Consider the following 23,931-nt stretch of genomic DNA (forward strand, 5'->3'; position numbering starts at 1 on the left):
TGCATTCTCTGTACTCTCTACACTGTATACCAGTCAGTTTGATAGGCCCCAACAACATCAGTAAATAACTTCACTTTGTAAAGACGATTTACAAAATAATTTCAATATAAAAACTATTTACCAAAAATAACTTGATAATACTTATTTATATTCCCTGTCCCAACATTCTGAGTACAATTATCTTCAATTTAACTCTCTAAGGGCCCAAGTTTCGGCCCCGACCTGGACGACTGTTTTTCGCGCTCGAAAGTGTACCGAAAAAATACTTGCATATTCTCCGGCTCCCTGCAGGTCTCCAGCAGCTTGGCGCGGTGCGCGCAGAACAGCGGGGGGGCGGAGCAAGAGATTCACGCCGATTCTACAAGTAGTGGGGGGCGGGGCTAATATAAATAAGGCAACGTCGTGCCGGCGTTGGAGCGCGCGCGCACGCGCAGTGGCACATAAACATTGGCACTCGGCCATTTTTAACGGGACTAGAGGAAATGTGAAGATTGGACCCCTGGCCGAACGGCCTAAGTCTTCACAGCTCGGAGCCTACTGCTGCCGGATTCTACTGCCATCCGCTGTGGCCTGATGCCGCCCCTATCCCCTGGCCAAACGGCCAAAGTCTTCGCACCTCGGAGGCAGTTGCTGCTGCCATCACTGTGGCCTGACGCCTACACTATCCCCTGGCCGAATGGCCTCAGTCCCCTTCACAGCTGTTTCTTCGGCTGCCGTCCAGACACTGATGGAAGGAAGGCCTGCCTGAAGCACCGCAGCTCGAAGGCTGCTGCTGTTTCACACAGGTAGGAACATGGAATATTTAATCTTTGCTTTGTTTATAAATTTTTATTCAGGTTGGATCTTTATTTGTTTAAGTATGACTGTTGAATGATTGTAGAATTTAATTACTTCTCTTCACCCCCGCCCCCCTGCCCCGTTCCCTACGCCTAATTTTTAACCTACGCCTGATCTGTAAAGTGTATGCAAGATTTTTCTGAGCGTACAAAAATCGTCACTTACTCCATTCGGTTAGTTTGGAATAAGTTTTCACTGCCTAAACTTTCAAAACAGGCGCAAGTGGCCGGACACAACCCCTTTTGAAAAAAAAATTCTGTTGCAAAGTGAAACTGTTCCAACTGACGAGAACTGGAGCAAACTAAATGCCGAGAATTGCAATTTCTAAGATACTCCATTCCAAACCAGTTTCTCCAAAAAAAACAGGAGCAACTCAGGCCGAAACTTGGGCCCTAAATAACTCTCAACTAATTCTCCACCCTTCCTCCGAAGCTCAAAATGGCGTCCGTAGTGCCCATTTCCTTCTCTTAGGCCCAGAAAAAGCAACTATTTCTCAGCACTCTTTGTTGTGTTGTTGGCTCTCGTCTTGGTTTCGCCCACAAGTGGAAACATCTTCACTATTTCTACCCAATCAAACTTTTTCATATTCTTAAAGAAAAGAACCACAGTCTGTTCATTTCCCACCCCCGCCCCCACCCTCCCCCGATAGGTATAACCTCTCAGTTCTGATACCATTCTTGTGAATCTTTTTTGCACCTTCGCCAGTCCCTCTATATCCTTTTTATAATATGGAGACCAGAATTGTGTACAGTACTCAGAGTCTGATCAAACCAAGGTTCTATACAAGTTTAACATGATTTCTCTGCTTTTCAACTCTATCCCTCTAGAATTGAACCCCAGTGCTTTATTTTAATAGCCTTATTAACCTCCGTTGTTACTTAGTGATTTGTGTAACTGTATGCCCAGATCCCTCTGCTTCTCTACCCCATTTAGATACATGTTTTCCAAGGACTATATGATCTCCTTATTCTTCCTACTAAAATGTACCATCACACACTTGTTTATATTGAAATTAATTTGCCAATTACATGCCCATTCTGCAAATTTATTATTGTCTCCCTGTATTTTGTTGAAGTCCTCCTCTGTATTAACTATACCCCCCAATTTGGTGTCTGCAAATTTTGAAATTATATTTCTAATTCCCAAGTCCAAATCGTTTACATAAATGGTGAACAGTGGTACCAGCACCTCATTGTAGAACACCACTTACCACCTATTACCAATCTGAGTAACTACCTTTAACCCCTACTCGGTTTTCTATTTTGTAGCCAGCTTGCTCTCCATTCTACTACTTGTTCCCTGACTCCACATGCTCCAACTTTAGTCATGAATCTATTATGTAATACCTTATTGAAGGCCTGTTGGAAATCCAAATATATCCCATCTACTGCATTCGCCTTATCTACCTTATCCCTCAATCAACATCAAAAAAAAAACATTTAAAAAACCATAATCACATTGCTGTTTGTGGGAGCTTGCAGTGATATCAGGGCAGTTGTGAGAGATGATATTGGCAAGCTATCTTAGATCTGGTCCTCTGTAATGAGACAGGAATAATAAACGATCTCCTAGTAAAAGATCCTCTCGGAATGAGTGATCACAGTATGGTTAAATTTGTAATACAGATTGAGGGTGAGGAAGTAGTGTCTTAAACGAGCGTACTATGCTTAAAGAAAGGGGACGACAGTGGGATGAGGGCAGAATTAGCTAATGTAGGCTGGGAACACAGATGAAACGGTGGCACAATTGAGGAACAGTGGAGGACTTTTAAGGAGCTCTTTCATAGTGCTCAACAAAAATATATTCCAGTGAAAAAGAAGGGCGGTAAGAGAAGGGATAACCAGCCGTGGATAACCAAGGAAATAAAGGAGAGTATCAAATTAAAAACCAATGCATTTTAGGTGGCCAAGGTTAGTGGGGAAACTAGAAGATTGGGAAAATTTTAAATGACAGCAAAGAATGACTAAGAAAGCAATAAAGAAAGGAAAGATAGATTACGAAAGTAAACTTGCGCAAAACATAAAAACAGATAATAAAAGCTTTTACCGATATATAAAACGGAAGAGAGTGACTAAAGTAAATGTTGCTCCCTTAGAAGATGAGAAGGGGGATTTAATAATGGCAAATGTGGAAATGGCTGAGACCTTAAACAATTATTTTGCTTCAGTCTTCACAGTGGAAGATACAAAAACCATGCCAAAAATTGCTGGTCACGGGAATGTGGGAAGGGAGAACCTTGAGACAATCATTATCACTAGGGAGGTAGCGCTGGACAGGCTAATGGGATTCAAGGTAGACAAGTCCCCTGGTCCTGATGAAATGCATCCCAGGGTATTAAAAGAGATGGCAGAGGTTATAGCAGATGCATTTGTTATAATCTACCAAAATTCTCTGGACTCTGGACTCTGGACTCTGGAGAGGTACCAGCGGATTGGAAAGCAGCTAATGTAACGCCTCTGTTTAGAAAAGGGAGCAGACAAAAGGCAGGTAACTATAGGCCAGTTCGTTTAACATCTGTAGTGGGGAAAATGCTTGAAGCTATTATTAAGGAAGAAATAGCGGGACATCTAGATAGGAATAGTGCAACCAAGCAGACGCAACATGGATTCATGAAGGGGAAATCATGTTTAACTAATTTACTGGAATTCTTTGAGTATATTACGAGCATGGTGGATAGAGGTGTACCGATGGATGTGGTGTATTTAGATTTCCAAAAGGCATTCGATAAGGTGCCACACAAAAGGTTACTGCAGAAGATAAAGGTACGCGGAGTCAGAGTAAATGTATTAGCATGGATCGAGAATTGGCTGGCTAACAGAAAGCAGAGGGTCGGGATAAATGGGTCCTTTTCGGGTTGGAAATCGGTGATTAGTGGTGTGCCACAGGGATCGGTGCTGGGACCACAACTGTTTACAATATACATAGATGACCTGGAAGAGGGGACAGAGTGTAGTGTAACAAAATTTGCAGATGACACAAAGATTAGTGGGAAAGCAGTTTGTGTAGAGGACAGAGAGAGGCTGCAAAGAGATTTAGATAGGTTAAGCGAATGGGCTAAGGTTTGGCAGATGGAATACAATGTCGGAAAATATGAGGTCATCCACCTTGAAAAAAAAAACAGTAAAAGGGAATATTATTTGAATGGGGAGAAATTACAACATGCTGCGGTGCAGAGGGACCTGGGGGTCCTTGTGCATGAATCCCAAAAAGTTAGTTTGCAGGTGCAGCAGGTAATCAGGAAGGTGAATGGAATGTTGGCCTTCATTGCGAGAGGGATGGAGTACAAAAGCAGGGAGGTCCTGCTGCAACTGTTCAGGGTATTGGTGAGGCCGCACCTGGAATACTGCATGCAGTTTTGGTCACCTTACTTAAGGAAGAATATACGAGCCTTGGAGTGGGTACAGAGACGATTCACTAGGCTGATTCCAGAGATGAGGGGATTACCTTATGATGATAGATTGAGTAGACTGGGTCTTTACTCCTTGGAGTTCAGAAGGATGAGGGGTGATCTTATAGAAACATTTAAAATAATGAAAGGGATCGACAAGATAGAGGCAGAGAGGTTGTTTCCACTGGTCGGTGAGACTAGAACTAGGGGGCACAGCCACAAAATACGGGGGAGACAATTTAAACCCGAGTTGAGAAGGAATTTCTTCTCCAAGAGGGTTGTGAATCTGTGGAATTCTCTGCCCAAGGAAGCAGCTGAGGCTAGCTCATTGAATGTATTCAAATCACAGATAGATAGATTTTTAACCAATAAGGGAATTAAGGGTTACGGGGAGCGGGCGGGTAAGTGGAGCCGAGTCCACGGCCAGATCAACCATGATCTTTTTGAATGGCGGAGCAGGCTCAAGGGGCTAGATGGTCTACTCCTGTTACTAATTCTTATGTTCTTATGTGTGCAAATTGGTTGCCGCATTTCCTACATTACAACAGTGACTACACTTCAAAAGTTGGTTGCAAAGCATTTTGGGACTTCCTGAGGTTATGAAAGGCGCTATATAAATGCAAGTCTTCTTTGTCCTATTTCTTAGGATTCAATACAGTTGGTCAAGCATTATCTTCCCTTTTGGAATCTGTGCTGAGTACTCGATTATATTTTCAGTTTATGGATATTTTTCTACTACATCTTTGAGGATTGCATTATTTTTCCTAATTGATTTATAGTTCCCTGGACTTGTTACTCCTATATTTAAAAAGGGAGATAGAACATTAGCTGTCCACCAGTTCTCTGGCATTATTCCCTTTTCTAATGAATATATGTAATATTGCTTCTGCTATCTCTTCCCTAACCTCTTTTAATTTGCGTGGATGCAATCCAGCAGTTTTATCCTCTCTCAAGTTTGATTAGTTTATTATCTCTCCAATTTCGATCCTAAATGTTTTTATATCTTTTTTGATATCTTCTTCTAATGGCATGTCTACCGTGTTTGACTTCTTGGTAAATACGGAGACAAAGTAATTATTTAATATTTCTGCCATTTCGCTGTCATTACTCATGAGTTTATTATCCCTTAGTGGCCCTATCCCTATCCTGATTTTTCATTTTTTATTTATGTGTCTGTATTTTTTAAATTCCTTGATAATTTAATTCCACAGTTTATCTTTGCCTTCTGAATTGTTTTTTGACTTCTTTCCTTACCTTTTCATATTCTCTTACCTTTTTTAACTGATAACCCACCTGTTTTCTGCCAGGTGGTGAGAGTTATAAATCACACCTAGTTCTCTTTATATGATGGTACAAGAATGTTTATCCAGACATCTTTGTTCCATTTATAGTGGTATGCTAATAACCAGAATCAGCATCATCATCTTTAAAGTTTGGAATTAAATTAGATTTAACAAAAATATCAGCAAAGTTTTGCATTGTCACCTACTGGACTCCCTGGGCTGGAAATTGCCCTTCGTTCTGAATGGGGACGGTAACCTTCCAAATCCGGGACTTCCTGCACCCAGCCCGGATTCCGAGTCCTGCCCCCGACTCGAAACAGGGCTGTGCGCTCTTCAAAGGAAGCGGATCACTGTCTTCAGTGCTCTGCTTGCTTGGAGGGGCATGTCAATTAAAGGGGGGGCGGGAGGGCGGGGGCTACGCACTCTGCTGGCCACCACTGGCCCACCAGGCACACGATCGACAGGGCCAGCAGCTAAATGGAGTGCCAGGCTGCACGATAGCGGCCCGGTCGATGTGAGGGCTGCACGATAGCAGCCCGGTAGACGTGAGGGTCGCCATTGTCGGCCCGACCCAAGAGTTGGCCGACAAATAAAAATGGCAGCCCAGAGTGCCCAAAGGCCTCCACTTTAAGGGTCGCCCCCCCGATGGCAGATGTCCACCAGCTTCGCGACCCGTGAAGCTGGCGCGGTGGGAGCAATTTCCCCCGTGGGGCACAAAGGGGTCGGCGTGCACTCTGATGAATTCCTCATCGGTTGCGCGCTGGACAAGGCTGCTAATCGTGGGACAGCGCCCCCCCAAGCCTCCAGGTAATTTCCCCGGAGGCGATCGCCTCCCCTCCATGCGAAAACGCCATTGCGCCCCATTAGCACCCCCTAGAGGTGCTAGCAGAGCTTTCAAAAAAGGGGCAATTTCAGCTCCCCTGTTCATGTGCATTTCTCTGCCAGTTCAAGAATGTGATGATATTCTGACTCCTTCTCATTCGCCTCAAATTTGTGTTGTTCTGTCCCATTTATATTGCTATTTTTCCTGTCTACATTATTTTTATTCTGTTTATTTACATTGTTCTTCTTCGTTTCCATTTTAGTTGTCTCTCTCCTTTCTGTTTACGCAGCTGAAACTTCAAGTGAAGGTCTCACTTATTTAGTTGAAATATTCACACTTAGATGAAATCTTGCTCTTTTGCTTTTTCTTCTGTATCTGAAGGTATTCGATCAAATTCCTTGTCTAAATCATTCGGGCCTCTTGTCTATATTTTGGACTATCACTGTTCAATACACCTTAAATTTTAAGCATTTAAATCAATATTTGGCCAATGAGTGTTATTTGCTTTTCCAACCAAAGCTGCCACAACTGTCACAGTTTTTGGATTTTTATGCTAGGTATTTTCATGGGCTCAGTGTTAGCAGTCATTTCTGTAATGGACCTCACATTCCCTACAACCTGTAGTGTACCTTTTCCTGTCCACTATCTAGCTAAATGATCGCTTGACCCAGGATCATAAAAGGGAACCCTTACTCCATACACTGGTAACAAGAATATAATACGTGTTTCTTTACAGGAGGTGGACTGAATAAACAATACCAAGAAAAGACAAGTTTAAAAACAAGTGGTACATCTGTCTAAGAGATGTGAACGGAATGTAGTTTCACACTGAAAATATGTATTTCCCTATACCTACAGGCTCAAGAAAAGAATAAAAGCTGCAACATACTTTTCCTCGAAACATAGGCCCTAAAATAGAAAATTTATACAAGCTTAACCCTTCAAGGCTAAGCTGGCTCAGGATTTAAAGTACACACAGCCTTTGAATATTTTTTGTAAATGCCACACAAGCTCTGGGACTGGACCTGCCTCTACAGACCGACAGAAGTTTATACCACAAAAGGCCATTCGGTCCATGTCTGCCAGTTCTTGGCTAGGTAATTCCACAAACCCATTGTCCTACTTTCCCCTATAACAATGCATCATCCTCTACTTCAAATTTCTATAATCTGATTTTCACTTAAAAGATACAACAGTCTCTGCCATTCACCAGGGCAAAACGTTGCATGCTCTGGCAACTTCCCACATGAAAAGATTTCTCCAAACCTCTATCATCAGTCTCGGTGACAAATTTAAACTGATGAGCTCTGGTCAGTCACCCACCAATCAGAGAAAAGTCTTTCCAATATCACTAATTATTGGGTTACAGTAGAGTAGTTGTTACGCCACTAGACTAATATTCCAGAGGCCTGGACTAATATTTAATAAACCGCAAGTTTAATTCTCAGCATGGCCATTTGACTATTTGAAGTCAGTTTAAAAATCTGGAAATAAAAAGCGGTTATCAGTAAGAGTGACCATGAATTTGTCAGATTGTCAGCAAAACCCAACTGCCTCACTGATATCCTTCAGGGAAGGAAATCTGTCGTCTTATACAGTCTGGCCTTTATAGGACACATCATTGTGTTTGACTCAACTGGCCTTTGAAGTATCCTACCAAGCCACTTAGTTATATCCAACCCAGAAGGCAGCCCACCATCACTTTCTCAGGTCAGTTAGGGATCGGCAAAAATTGCAGGCCTTGTCAGCGATGCCCACATCCAAAGAAATAATTTTAAAAATCTCTCTTAAATCCACTCATAATTTTAAAAAACTCATTAAATCTCCTTAGCTTTCTCTTCTCTAGCAGATATAGTTTTAAGTATCTTAGGTTTGTCCTCTAACTATATTGGCTCGGATTTTTCAGTAAAAATAACAGTGAGGCTATCAGTTATATCAGAGGCCAGCATTACTATGGAGTAAATCGGGCAGCAACTTCCAGCATCTGCACCTACAGTTAAAATGCGGAAATCAGGAAGTTGCTGTCAGAGCTGCCCTGCTCCTCCACAAGCTTCCCTGTCGGTGTATCTCGCCAAGAGATTCAGCATTGAAATACATGGAATGGCATGAAGTTGCTGTACTTCAGCAATATATACACACTGAACTCGCCAGAAAAGTTATGGCTAGTCCATTCAAGTTTTAGTAAATATTTAACGACATGCAAGTCTTGATTATGACCAGACAACCTCTCTGACACTGAAAATGAACTTTTATAGGTGTGGTAACTCATTCCTTCAGATTTTAATTATCGGAGTGATTATTTGCACTAGTTTTTTTTGAGCATCCTACTGTGCCTGCGCGCCCTGGACTCCGCTCCCGACGCTTATGCGCCACCGCCCACTGGACACCACCCCATCCTCCCGCGCACGTGCAGACACCTCGAACCAGACATTGGAAGTCAGGCACATATACTGGAGCTGTGCCATGTGGAGCTGCGCCGCGTGTGTCTCGCTATGGATTATCTCCAGGACTTTTGTCTAGAACATCACTGCAATTATCAACACGAACATCTTCGCGGCCTTCTGTGGTAGAAGGTGCGACGGGGAGAGGGGGGGGGAGAGGGGGGGGGGGGAGGGGGGGGGAGAGGGGGGGGGGAGAGGGGGGGGGGAGAGGGGGGGGGGAGAGGGGGCGAGAGGGGGCGAGAGGGGGGGAGAGGGGGGGAGAGGGGGGGAGAGGGGGGGAGAGGGGGGGAGAGGGGGGGAGAGGGGGGGAGAGGGGGGGAGAGGGGGGGAGAGGGGGGGAGAGGGGGGGAGAGGGGGGGAGAGGGGGGGAGGGAGGGGGAGGGAGGGGGAGGGAGGGGGAGAGAGAGGGAGAGAGAGGGAGAGAGAGGGAGAGAGAGGGAGAGGGAGACTAAGGGGAGGGAGAGGGGAAAGAGAGCGAGACTGGGGGGGGAGGGAGAGAGGAGGGCGAGAGACTGGGTGCGGGGGCCAAGGCGAGGGCAAGAGACCGGGGGACTCAGGGAAGATGCATCACGTTCTTCCAACCCCACCCCTTTACAGCCACAACCGATTTCTCAGAAAGCTCGGTGCATGTGTCACTATTCACTTCACACCCAATCAACCTATTAACAATCTGTAACCCACACCCAATTCCCATCGATGGGGCGGAGGGTGGGGGCAGGATGAGGTCAGGAGCTTGGGCTGGGATGGGGCAGGAGCTTGGGCTGCTCTATCTTGTCGAGAGATGACAGTCGGAATGGCTCAAATTACGCTGCAAAGCCACTGAGAACTTGGGTGGGGTGGTTCTAATTAGACATTCCAGAGAAACTGCTCGGTGTGTCTTATCCTCCAAGGGGACCAATCAACAATCAGGTCATGTGATCATGGAGAGCCAATCAGATTTGAGATTTGGAAAACAATTTTAATGGCGCAGAAATTCTGCTTTCTCCTTCCCGCGGGCATTCGACTAGATTTGAGAGAAAAAATGCGCGCCTACCTGAAGCTGCTGCGCCCGCTCGAGTTCCCGATCCGCGGGCCTCCTCTCCCTGCGCGCGCAAGTCTACAACTCCACAACTCCTATTATTATAAATGAGAAACCCCCGAAAATACTAATAAAAAATAGAAAATGTACACTACATATTTAATATTCATTTAAATTAAAATTATTGTCTTATAAAAAAAATATTTTCCCAATTTTTAAAAAAGTTTTTTTAATTATGCCTTAAAATAAACTTACCGTAGTGGGAAGGGTTTTAAACAAAAAAAAACTGTTTTCATGAATGTATTTTAATATGTTTTTGTGTATTTTAAAACACTTGCTCCAGTAAATGTCAGCTATGCACCTGCTTTTTCAGGCGCAAGATTTGTGAGGACATTTGCTGGACAAGATATGCGTAAATATCGCAATCTTGCATGTACAAATGTCCTCGCTCCAGCTTGACAGATCAGAAAAGCCGGTTTACAGCGCATGCGCATTGCGTGCTAAAAACCGGCTTTTCCAATGCCTTCCCGGATCCGTAGAAACTTCATGCGGGCCCAGGGATGTCTGAATTTCTACTCCAATTTTTTTTTTCTTTCTTTTTTCTTAATCCCATCTTTCTTTCCCTGTCTTAATTTTGCTTTCTGTACATGAATTGACATTGAATTAAATATTCTAACTTACACTTCCTGGTTTAGACTCTGCATGGCTAAGTATCTGACTGGTTGAAGACACATGCTGTTGCTTGTCCTCTTCAGATCCCATGTAGAGTGCGCCCCTCTGAAATTGTTCTCTAATTACCATAAGTCATCGCGCAGAAGCCCACTAAAAGTCTGTGGGCAGCTGAGAGAGTAACGGACAGCGAGTGTCATTTGTTCACCACTGACCATAAAATCTGGGCCACAGAATATATACTCCCATTCCCTGTATTTGCTTTCAAAAGATATTACCTCACACTTAACCACATTAAGTTGCATCTGTCACCTGTGTGACTTTCTGAAATCTATATAATTCTTGTTATTTGTCATACCCCCTTACTTTTAGATCAACAAATTTCAAGATTATGCTCTCTTTGCCAAAGTCGAAATCATCTATCCATACAAAAAACGAAAGTGGATCCAGCACTGGCCCCTGGAATACACCACTTACAAATCTGCTCTAATCCAAGGAACACAAATTTACCTGAAAGTTTTGTTTCTTGTTTCAACTAACTTTCTTTCCATATGACTACTTTTCCTTCTATGCAAAATGTTTTTATTGTTCTAACAATCCTCTTGTGAGACACGCTATTAAAAGCCTCTGGAAATCCATGTACACTTCATCCACTTTACTTTTAAAAAAATTGTCAAATCTGAATAACTTAATAAATCCATGCTGACTTCTTAATTAGTCAATGCGATTCTAAGCACTCACTAATTTTATCTTGAATTATGGATTCTGGAAGGATGAATTATCAAAGTCCTTGCTCTGTCTCATTTGCATATTGCTAGTTTGGACAAAAAGCTGCCTCCTGCCAGCAACAGGAAAATTACCCATAATATTCATTTTATGATCATTTGTCAAGACAGTATTCCTTCGAGAATCTGCAATATGGGAAATAATTTTAATGATGCCCACACACTACTTTCACAACTTGACTGTTACTTATACTTCACGGTGTTATTCATGATTGCATTGTGAAGCTCCATTATTACTTGAACTACCTGAAAGTGATTGTTGGTTGATTGAAGTTACCAACAATATTATAAAATGGCTCCAGTGGGATGGCTGATTTTAGCATGTGAATAGAAATTTATAACATATACTTTGGCCAATTTTTTTTCAAGAATATCTTTTGAAATTTAAAACTTACTTTTTCATGCAATAAAAACCATGTCTCCATTTCTGTATGGGCATATGGTTGTCCTTATCCACCTCTTGCTCGGTGTCAGTTGACTCTTAAACAAAGAGTGAAATAAGAGAAATGTCAGAATTATCAATAATTGCATCAAAAATGCTTTTTAATCACTGAAATTGGTTATAAAAATTGCTTGTCAAATTTTCGTTCATTCTAAAATTACCAGGAATTGCATGTTTCCAATTGGTTTGAGTCATCTTCGGATTCTTCAACTCTTTACAAAAATGGCACTAAAAATAAACAAACATTTCATTTTTATTCAGACAGACTAGAAAATCAACTAATAATTCAGTAGCAGTATGTGCCAATTAAGTGTTTGTAGGGGGGGGTGGGGGGGGGGCACCTTTAATTTTGGAAAAACACTTATGAAAATGGGATAATCTGGTATAGGTACACAATTCACACCCACTGTTGCTATATACATCTATTTATATAGCCACAAAATTCCATTTCAAAATACACTGAAAACCTCTGTGGCAGTTTGTCTGAGGCAAAACCTGTTGTATAGATATTATTTACCTACAGTATCAGTTACACCTGAAGGTGGTGCTATGATAGGGCTCTGTTTTGTTAAAGGAGATACAGCAGCTGGCCGACAGCCATGATGTGCGAGGATTCTTCATCGCAGTCAAGATCAGCTATAGTCCAAACACCCAAGGCCCCACCCCACTGCTGGCCAAGAACGGGGAAACACTCATCAAGGACACCGAGGCAGTCAGGGCCCTCTGGAAGGAGCACTTCGAAGATCTCCTCAATCGAGACTCTGCCTTGGACCCGAGCGATCACGACTCCATCCCGCAGCATGCTACCCGCCACCACCTTGGCAAAACCCCAACACTGCACGAGGTAGAAAAAGCCATAAGACAGCTTAAAAACAAGGCTACTGGAGTGGTTGGAATCCCTGCTGAGGCACTGAAATATGGCAGAGAGGCACTACTGGCGTAAATGCATGACCTCATCTCTCTCATCTGGAGGGAGGAGAGTATGCCGGGAGATCTCAGAGATGCAGTGATCATGACCATCTTTAAAAAAGGGGACAAGTCCGACTGCGGCAACTACAGAGGAATCTCCCTGCTATCAGCCACTGGGAAAGTCATCGCTATAGTCCTTCTCAACCACCTTCTCCCTGTGGCCAAGGAGCTCCTCCCGGAGTTGCACTGCGGATTTCATCCCCTACGGGCCATAACGGACATGATTTTTGCAGCACGGCAGCTGCAGGAAAAATGCAGGTTTCAGCGCCAGGCCTTGTACATGGCCTTCTTCGACCTTATAAAGGCCTTTGACACTGTCAACCGCGAGGGTCTATGAAGCGTCCTCCTCCGCTTCGGATGCCCCCAAAAGTTGGTCACCATCCTCCGCATGCTCCACGACGACATGCAGGCCGTGATCTGTATCAACGGGTCCATTACAGACCCAATCCACATCCGGACTGGGGTCAAACAGAGCTGTGTCATCGCCCCAACTCTCTTCTCAATCTTCTTCGCGGCCATGCTCCACTTCACAGTCAACAAGACTAGAGTGGAACTAAACTACAAAACCAGCGGGAACCTGTTCAACCTTCGCCATCTCCAGGACAAGTCCAAGACCACCCTAACCCTCTGTCCTCGAGCTACAGTACGCGGACGACGCCTGCATTTGTGCACATAGAGGCGCTGAACTCCAGGACATAGTCGATGTATTTACTGAGGCATACAAAAGCATGGGCCTTACGCTAAACATCCGTAAGACAAAGGTCCTTCACCAGCCTGTCCTCGCCACACAGCACTGCCCCCGTCATCAAGATCCACAGCGCGGCCCTGGACCACGGGGACCATTTCCCATATCTCGGGAGCCTCTCATCAACAAGAACAGGTAGTGACGAGATTCAACACCACCTCCAGTGTGCCAGTGCAGCCTTCGGCCGCCTGAGGAAAAGAGTGCTTGAAGACCAGGCCCTCAAAACTGTAACCAAGCTCGGTCTACAGGGCTGTAGTAATACCCGCCCTCCTGTGTGGCTCAGAGTCATGGACCATGTACAGTAGACACCTCAAGTCACTGGAGAAATACCACCAATGATGGCTTCGCAAGATCCTACAAATCCCCTGGGAGTACAGATGCACTATCAGCGTCCTCGTCCAGGCCAACATCCCCAGCATTGAAGCACTGACCATACTTGATCAGCTCTGCTGGGCAGGCCACACTGTTCGCATGCCTGACACAAGACTCCCAAAACAAGCGCTTGACTCGAAACTCCTTCACGGCAAACATGCCAAAGATGGGCAGAGGAAATGTTACAAGGACACCGTCAAAGCCTCCCTGATAAAGTGCAACATCCCCACTGACACCTGGGAGTCCCTGGCCAAAGACTGCCCTAAGCGGAGGAAGTGCATCCGAGAGGACATTGAGCTCCTCGAGTCTCATCGCCGAGAGCTTGCAGAAAACAAGCGCAAACAGCGGAAAGAGCGTGCGGCAAACCAGTCCCACCCAACCCTTCCCTCAACGACTATCTGTCCCACCTGTGACAGATTCTGTGGTTCTCGTATTGGACTGTTCAGCCACCCAAGAACTCATTTTAAGAGTGGAAGCAAGTCTTAAATAAAATAAAATGGGGAAGGTGGCTCAACCGAGGCTAACAAGGGAAATTAGGGATAGTGTTAAATCCAAGGAAGAGGCATATTAATTGGACAAAAAAAGCAGCAAACCTGAGAACTGGGAGAAATTTAGAATTCAGCAGAGGAGGACAAATGGTTTAATTAGGAGGGGTAAAATAGAGTATGAGAGGAAGCTTGCAGCGAACATAAAAACTGACTGCAAAAGCTTCTATAGATATGTGAAGAGAAAAAGATTAGTGAAGACAAATGTAGGTCCCTTGCAGTCAGAATGAGGTGAATTTATAATGGGGAAACAAAGAAATGGCAGACCAATTGAACAAATACTTTGGTTCTGTCTTCACTAAGGAAGACACTAATAACCTTCCGGAAATACTAGGGGACCGAGGGTCTAGTGAGAAAGAGGAACTGAAGGAAATCCTTATGTCAGGAAATTGTGTTAAGGAAATTGATGGGATTGACGGCCGATAAATCCCCAGGGCCTGATAGGTTGCATCCCAGAGTACTTAAGGAAGTGGCCCTAGAAATAGTAGATGCATTGGTGGTCATTTCCCAACATTCCATGGACTCTGGATCAGTTCCTATGGATTGGAGGGTAGCTAATGTAATACCACTTTTAAAAAAAGGAGGGAGAGAAAAACAGGGAATTATAGACCTGTTAGCCTGACATCGGTAGTGGGAAAAATGTTGGAATCAATTGTTAAAGATGTAATAGCAGCGCATTTGGAAAGAGTGACAGGATCGGTCCAAGTCAGCATGGATTTATGAAAAGGAAAGCATGCTTGACAAATCTTCTAGAATTTTTTGAGGATGTAACTAGTAGAGTGGACAAGGGAGACCCAGTGGATGTGGTGTATTTGGACTTTCAAAAGGCTTTTGACAAGGTCCCACACAAGAGATTAGTGTGCAAAATTAAAGCACATGGTATTGGGGGTAATGTATTGACGTGGATAGAGAACTGGTTGGCAGACAAGAAGCAAAGAATAGGAATAAACGGGTCCTTTTCAGAATGGCAGGCAGTGACTAGTGGGGTACCGCAAGGTTCAGTGCTGGGATCCCAGCTATTTACAATATACATTAATGATTTAGACGAAGGAATTGAATGTAATATCTGCAAGTTTTCAGATGACACTAAGCTGGGTGGCAGTGTGAGCTGTGAGGAGGATGCCAAGAGGCTGCAGGGTGACTTGGACAGGTTAGGTGAGTGGGCAAATGCATGGCAGATGCAGTCTCATGTAGATAAATGTGAGGTTATCCACTTTGGTGGCAAAAACAGGAAGGCAGAATATTATCTGAATGGTGACAGATTAGGAAAAGGGGAGATGTAACGAGACCTGGGTGTCATGGTACATCAGTCATTGAAAGTTGGCATGCAGGTACAGCAGGCGGTGAAGAAGGCAAAGGGCATGTTGGCCTTCATAGTGAGAGGATTTGAGTATAGGAGCAGGGAGTTGTATAGGGCTTTGGTGAGGTCACACACCTTGAATATTGTGTACAGTTTTGGTCTCCTAATCTGAGGAAGGACATTCTTGCTATTGAGGAAATGCAGCGAAGGTTCACCAGACTGATTCCCGGGATGGCAGGACCGACATATGAAGAAAAACTGGATCGACTAGGCTTATATTCACTGGAATTTAGAAGAATGAGAGGGGATTTCATAGAAACATATAAAATTCTGACAGGATTGAACAGGTTAGATGCAGGAAGAATGTTCCCGATGTTGGGGAAGTCCAGAACCAGAGGTCGCAGTCTAAGGATAATGGGTAAGCTATTTAGGACTGAGATGAGGAGAAACTTCTTCACTCAGAGAATTGTCAACCTGTGGAATTCTCCACCACAGAAAGTTGTTGAGGCCAGTTCATCAGATATATTCAGGAGGGAGTTAGATGTGGCTCTTATGGCTAAAGGGATCAAGGGGTATGGAGAGAAAGCAGGAATGGGGTACTGAAGTCGCATGATCAGCCATGATCATATTGAATGGTGATGCAGACTCGAATGTGGTGTATTTGGACTGTGTGTATTTGGACTTCCTGAAGGCATTTGACAAGGTGCCACGTAAAAGGTTACTGTACAAGATAAAAGTTCACGGGGTTGCAGGGAATATATTAGCATGGATAGAGGATTGTCTAATTAACAGAGAACAGGGAGTCGGGATAAATGGTTCATTCTCTGGTTGGCAATCAGTAACTAGTTGGGTGCCACAGGGATCAATGCTGGGACTCCAACTATTTATGATCTATATTAACGACTTGGAAGAAGGGACTGAGTGTAACATAGCCAAGTTTGCTGACAATACAAAGATGGGAGGAAAAGCAATGTGTGAGGAGGACACAAAAAAATCTGCAAAAGGACAGAGTGGGCAAAAATTTGGCAGATGCGAATGATGTCGGAAACTGTGAAGTCATGCACTTTGGCAGGAAAAATCAAAGAGCAAGCTATTATTTAAATGGAGAAAGATTGCAAAGTGCCGCAGAACAGCGGAACCTGGGGGTACTTGTGCATGAAATACAAACGAATAGTATGCAGGTACAGCAAGTGATCAGGAAGGCCAATGGTATCTTGGCCTTGATTGCAAAAGGGATGGAGTATAAATGCAGGGAAGTCTTGCTGCAGATATATAATGTATTGGTGAGGCCACACATTGGAATCCTGCGTGCAGTTTTGGTTTCCATATTTACAAAAGGATATACTTGCTTTGGAGGCAGTTCAGAGAAGGTTCACTAGGTTGATTCTGGTGATGAGGGGCTTGAGTTGTGAGGAAAGTTTGAGTAGGTTGAGCCTTTACTCATTGGAATTCAGAAGAATGAGAGGTGATCTTATCGAAACGTATAAGATTATGAGGGGGCTTGACAAAGTAGATGCAGAGAGGATGTTTCCACTGATGGGGGAGACTAGAACTAGAGGGCATAATCTTAGAATAAGGGCCGCCCATTTAAAACAGAGATGAGGAGAAATTTCTTCTGAGGGTTGTAAATCTGTGGAATTTGCTGCCTTAGAGAGTTGTGGAAGCTGGGACATTGAATAAATTTAAGACAGAAATAGACAGTTTCTTAAACGATAAGGGGATAAGAGGTTATGGGGAGTGGGCGGGGAAGTGGAGCTGAGTCCATGATCAGATCAGCCATGATCTTACTGAATGTTGGAGCAGGCTCGAGGGGCCGTATGGTCTACTCCTGTTCCTATTCTTATGTTATGTTCCTCGATTCCGAGGGACTGCCTATGATGATAAGGCTCTGTTATGTTTAAAAAACCATATAACATTAGCTCAGAAAAGAGCTGTTGTGGCTGCTGTATGGTGCCTCAGTAATTCATCTATCATTACTATTCCCAAAGCCACTATATGGTTACACATCAGCATTATTCCAATAGTTCAAGCATGACCTAAATCGGAGATAGATCTTGAAGGCCTTGATCAGATACAAGAAGCCAATTTGGGACATTTCCAAATAAATTTGCATGGCTTTTTTTAAAAAAGCACATGCGTATTCCTGCTTCTATAGGGCAGATCAGCATCCAACTGTCTCTCAGGTCCGAGCACATGTACCTGAATTTCTAAGTGCTCATCTGTTGAAAGAACTTTCAGTGCATGCTTGCCCTGCACTGAAGAGTCATCCTAATTCTCCGATGTCCTGTTCCTTTCTTTTTTGTTTTCTAATCCCACCTGACTCAAAGTCTGGAATTTTACCGGCGCTGAGAGGACGGGATCGGAGGCGGGTCAGCAGTTAAAATTGAAATGATCGACAACGGGAGCCCATTGTCAACTCGCCTCCACGATAGTTTCCCAGGTGTCGGGTCCGTCAGCGCTGAACAGACCAAGCAGTGGGGCAGGCAATTTAGAATATTAAGAGGTTGGTAAAAGGCAATTAAACACCAATTTAAGCTCACCGTTAGATTTTTAGAGCTTACCAACAGCTTTCCCACTGCTCGGGGATCGTGCCAGGTTAGGTCGTCGGGTGTTGCGTCAGCATGGGATGATTTACTAACTTGACAGCTGCAAATTGTCTATCAAAGCTCCCATTTCATCGGTGTTCACTTTCCAAGGTTAGTTGTTGTTGCTTAGTGCATATGGAAGACAGACTGAGCTTGACGCAGCTAGCAACTGTTTGGAGCAAACTCTCTAACCTCACTGGAGCAAACTCTCTAACCTCACTGGAACAACCTCTCACGGATCGCTTCTGTCATCTCAGTCTCACCTCCCATCTATTCCAACAGCATTGGTGCACTTAAAAAATAAAAAAAAAATCGCACCTTGGTCCTCAGAATGCCACCATGATCAACCACAACACCAGCATCACCAACAACACCAACCTTCTCCGCAATCAGTTGATGCTGCACAGGACATCAGCACCTAACCATATTGTCTCCCGGGATGGACTCATCATGGCCAGATTTACTTCACTCGACACTGTACACCCTGGCTGCCACATGATGCGCCAGATTGGCACCATCCCACACTAGCACCATAAAGCATCCCTACAATGTCCAAGCTACTCCTTTCACACTCATCACCATTACAAGGGAACCGTTATATCTCACCATTCACTAAGCCACTTCCAAACATGTACCCAAATCTGTCCAAGAATGCAAATGTTGAAAATAAAGGTTTCAATGTTTGACAACACATTAACAGAAACTTTACACGAACATTGGATATAACACCCAAGTGCCTACCCTTGTGTGTTGTTAGTTGGTATGATTGTACTAGGATGAGGGTGAGTGTGAGAGGTGGCTCGTGAGATGGGGAATTGATAATGTAGATAGAGAGAGGGGGATGGGTGGAGGTACAAGGTAAGTTGGTGTGAGTAAGGATGTGCAGGAGTAGGATAGGGAAGGCAGAGTGATGGGGATATGATGAATGGCACAGCAGAATGAGGTTGAATGTGGTAAAGTTTCGTGATCTACTGAGGTCATTGAAAGGTTTGAGCCACTGCAGCCTGTTCCTCCTGACGATATCCCTGCTTGGTACCCCCCTGTGAAATGTGCAATTGGGCTGCGTTGGTCTCCTGGGGAGGTCTCCACTGCCCATTGGAGTGCTGTGTACTGTGACCTCCTCCATAAGCATCTGGAGGAAGCCACGGGAGAGCCAGGGTGCAGCCATGCACCTCTGCAGTGTTTGTCAGTGTTTGCAGTACCTCAATGCTGTAGAACACTGACACAACAACTGTCAAAATCAATGTGGACATGGTCCCTTTAAGGAAACCGGCTAATGAGGCATTATCAAATGAAGTCATCAGACCTGCTTCCTTTTAATTGGCCAGAAACCTCGCCGAGTGGGCTTAACAAGCCCTATCAAGGTAAAATCACTTGTAGAGAGCGGGATGGAACCGGCAGCAGGCTGGCACCTTGCTCCAGACCCCGGTCGTCTCGCTCCCGACCGGGTAGACAAAATTGTAATCAGTGGGTGGGAATTTGCAGTGTGTAATAACGGCGAATTAACAGCGTTCGCCGTTATTACCCCTTTGAAACAGACCGCAGCTTCAGGAAGTAGCGCATGGAAATCTAAACGTGGAAATCCTGAAGTTGCGGTCAGTCATTCACTGCTCCGACTCTGGCTGCGCTGTACCCCTCCCCCATAACTAGCAATCAGTGTAATCAGTGAAATCAGTGAAACTGACAAAAACTTGGGCTTTTCCACATTACCTCAAGTTGGATTCGGTGTAACTGGGGTTTTAACAGCGTATTGACTGCTAAACAAATGTTATGGCCCTGAAAAACAAATTAGTTTCTTGGAGTGTCAAATTTCTCCATTATGAGAAAAATTACAATTTTTAAGAAACTTTAAAAAAATTACACTTTTTATAAGTTTGAGCATGATTATTTCAGGTTCTGCCTTATCCCTATGTGAGAGCCCCAATCTTTGTTTTACTCTCCAACATTTTTTTTTAAATCGGAGAAAAGCAGGTTCCCATTGCCTGCTTCTCTATCTGCAATGTTGGCTACTTAGACAGCTTGTTGACATCATAGCAGATCGCATTAAGGATTCCCCCATTAAACTGCATTATACTTGTATGCTGAAAAAGGCAAACTTTTTGCAATCTCGAGATCTCTGGATCGCTTTCATTAGGGCCAGTGGCGAATGCCTTTGCTTCGCCGCTGCCCACAAATTCCAGCCACTGGAGCGAGTTCTTATCGTCACCCCAGATTGTCACTTGCAGTTATGTAAGGCAACACATTTCCATCTGCCACAGTTTTGTTTCTGTCAAAAGGAAAGTGATTGCAACCATCCTCCATTGACTCAGAAATCGAGGCATGAAGGAAGTAAACGTGTAACTCATCACGCCCACTGACATAAAAAGGCCTCCAAAACAGAAATGGGAACCTCAAACCCCTTTCACTAAAATGAAAATTAGGATTTTTAAGAGGAAAGAGGAACACACTGAAACCACCCTTCCAATTCCCCTTCCTGCTAAGAGTTTCACTGGCTTTACTGCCACCCGCCTCCCCTCGCCACATCCTCATTTTTCTTGCATCCCTTTTCCCCCATCCTATTCTCCCCCCACGTCCTTTTCCACCCTCCCCTTTGCCCCTCTGCCTTAGCCCCTCCCCATCTCCATGTCTCTCTTCCTTCCTCCCTCCCTCTCTCCTTGCCTCCTTCCCCTTCTCCCTCCTCTGTCGGGGTCCAATCAATTCCCTATTCTCTAACCCCATTTGATCTAAATACTGCACTTGGTCTTGACATCCCGTTTGCAATGCCATAGGAGATCAATGAGTATATTAAAAGTCTTGCGGTCTACAAATCCTACTTCCTATATTGGACGCCCGTTTTCGCACCACAAAGTGCGCCTAAAGAAAACTTCCAGATTCTCCAGCTCTCTGCATGTCGTTTCCAGCTCGGCACAGTGCAGCAGGAGCAGTAGGGGGCGGAACTAGGTCCCTGCGCTGAAAACAGTGCCGGGAACTCTGCACATGCGCGCTACAGTGGGCGCGCATGTGCAGTAGCTCCAGGCGCCCAAAACTGTGTGGGAGGGGGCGAAGCATGCAGCCCCTAGCCCTGGCCGAATGGCCTCACTGGGGCTGCGTGAATAAGGCTCCTCCCACGGCCAGCTCCTGCTTCCTCCTGACCCGACTCGACTCTCGCTTCCCACCTCCGGACCGGACCAGACACCGACCCGACTCCTGCTTCCCCCGCCCCCCGCCCCTGGACCGGACCAGACACCGACTTCCACCCCCAGACTGGATCCGACCTGACCTCCCTCCCCCCCGACCCGACCCAAACCGAACCTCCCTCCCTCCCTCCCTCCCTCCCTCCCTCCCTCCCACCAGCCCCCCCCCCCCCCCCCCACCGACCCGCGCTCCCCCCGACCCGACCCAACGCCACCTACCTATAAATCTGGTGCTGGGGACGGGCCCTGCCCAAAGTCTCGGGCCCGGCCTGTTCAGCCTCCCTCCCCCATCTCCTTTCCCCCCACCCACCCACCATCTCCTTTACCCCCCCTCACCCACCATCTCCTTTACCCCCCCTCACCCACCATCTCCTTTACCCCCCCTCACCCACCATCTCCTTTACCCCCCCTCACCCACCATCTCCTTTCCCCCCCCCACACACCATCTCCTTTCCCCCCCCCACACCATCTCCTTTCCCCCCCCCCACACCATCTCCTTTCCCCCCCCCCACACCATCTCCTTCCCCCCCCCCCCACCATCTCCTTTCCCAACCCCCCACCCCCCTTCTCTCCCTCTGCTCCCCCTTCTCTCCCTCTGCTCCCCCCTCACTCCCTCTACCCCCCTCCCCTCGCTGTCAGAAACACAGACACTGACAGACAGAGAATGAGAGACACACACAGACAGACAGACAGAGAGATAGAGACACATTGGGGGGGGGGGGGGGGGTCATCCCAGCATGCTGTTGGAGGGCTCCCGGTACTGCAGTTGGTAAGTCGAAAATGTTTTATTTATTGATTTAAAAATATATATATATTTCTTATTAATTTTTTTTGATTGATTTATTGATGTATTTATCATTTATTATTGATAATGGCTCTTTATTTGTAAAACTGAAGTGTTTAATCTTTGTAAACTTCCCTTTAAACCCCCCCCCCACCCCCATTCCCTACGCCTGATTTGTAACCTACACCTGATTTTCTAAAGTGTAGACAAGGTTTTTTCGAGCGTACAAAAATCCTCACTTACTCCATTCTAAGTTAGTTTGGAGTAAGTTTTCACTGACAAAACTTTGAAAACAGGCGTAAGTGGCCGGACACGCCCCCTTTTGAAAAAAAATCTGTTCCAAAGTGAAACTGTTTTAACTGACTAGAACTGGAGCAAACTAAATGGCGAGAATTCCGATTTCTAAGATACTCCGTTCTACACCAATTGCTCCTAAAAATCAGGAGAAAATCATGTCGAAACTTGGGACCAGTGTAACTAATTTCACAACTATAACTTTCTGATACTGGGCAATCTCCTGTGGCAATACACATGGGCGTTGGGTTGGATTTTCACTTTGTGCCAACATTGAGCAGTGCCCAATATCCTTGCCTTCTAGAACCCTAAGCCAATTTGAGGGTCTCATTTCCATTTGATCAGTGATCTGCAAGCGCTAAACCAGCGCTAACAGGCAACCAAGGTGGATGGCAACTTCCACGGAATTAAGCCAGAGGTAATAGAGTGAATGGAGTGAGGAGGATGTGGATGGCCAGTAGTGAGTGGCAAGATTTTTGTGGTGCCAGGAACAGCATTCATGAGCAAGACCCCTATAAAGGACCACTGATTATGCTGCTTAACACCTGGTACCAATGACGGGGCATGCACGTTACACACTTTACTCATTGGTATCCGAAACTTACACTGAACATTTGAACTGTATGGGACCCCAATTAGCATGTGAAAAGTAGCCTCCCCTCTTATACAAGGATGTAGTGGTGCTGCATGGTATAAGGAATATAAATCTGCCAAAAGACTTTGAAAAACTGGGGCAGGTTTTGTTAGAGCAGAAGAGATTAAGGGGTGATTTTATGGAGATGTTTAAAATTTTGAAGGGATGGGACAAAGTATAGTGAAACAGACCGTTTCCAGTGGTTGAGTGGGACTGGAACAGGACACAGATACAAGATTAAAGTGTGTCATTCAAAGAGGAGGATGTAGGAAGAGGAGGTTTGTTACTGTTGCACCCATCCAGCAAGTAGAGTGTTCCATCACACTCCTGACTTGTGCTTTGTCGGTGGCAGAGAGGCTTTGGGGAGTCGGGAGGTAATTAAGTCACCACAGAATGCCAAGCCTCTGACCTAGTCTAGTAGCTACAGCATTAATGTGGCTGAACCAGTGAGTTTCTGGTCAATGACCACCCTCCCACCACCCCCAAGGATGTAAATGGTTGACGATTCGATGGTGATGCTGTTGAATGTCAAGAGGGGATGGTTGGACTACAGTAGCTTCCAGTTTGTTATCAGGAGTCAATGCGTTTATTTTTAGTTTTTTTTTTAAACTGAATTCGGATTCATAAATTGGACTGCAGCATTCAATAAAAAGTTTCACCACCGCCTTCTCAAGGGAAACGAGGGTGAGTAATAAATATTGGCCTTGCCACTGATGCCCACATGCATGGAACGAATTAAAAAAAATATTGCAGCTACCCAACTTCATCTGCCAGCACTTATACTTACAAGCAATTATATATTTAAACTGACAGTTCTGTTCATACACAACATTCAGTATTTCCA

General features: G+C 45.0%; 1 protein-coding gene across 5 annotated transcripts in view; it reads right to left on the reverse strand.

Annotated features, from left to right (window-relative positions):
* The window catches only part of LOC139247830 (uncharacterized), a 135,317-nt gene that overhangs the window by 91,451 nt on the left and 19,935 nt on the right, over positions 1 to 23,931 (reverse strand). For all 5 annotated transcript variants that reach the window (XR_011590970.1, XM_070871798.1, XM_070871800.1 and 2 more), the window contains exons 2-3: positions 11,848 to 11,914; positions 11,640 to 11,724 (exon numbers count right to left, since the gene is read on the reverse strand). Coding sequence is in view for 4 of the 5 variants with exons in the window: in XM_070871798.1 (XP_070727899.1) it covers positions 11,640 to 11,724; positions 11,848 to 11,914 (152 nt within the window). In the remaining variant the exon portion in view is untranslated. The remainder of the gene's footprint in view (positions 1 to 11,639; positions 11,725 to 11,847; positions 11,915 to 23,931) is intronic.

Source organism: Pristiophorus japonicus, unplaced genomic scaffold, assembly GCF_044704955.1.
Source record: "Pristiophorus japonicus isolate sPriJap1 unplaced genomic scaffold, sPriJap1.hap1 HAP1_SCAFFOLD_283, whole genome shotgun sequence".
Lineage (NCBI taxonomy): Eukaryota > Metazoa > Chordata > Chondrichthyes > Pristiophoridae > Pristiophorus > Pristiophorus japonicus.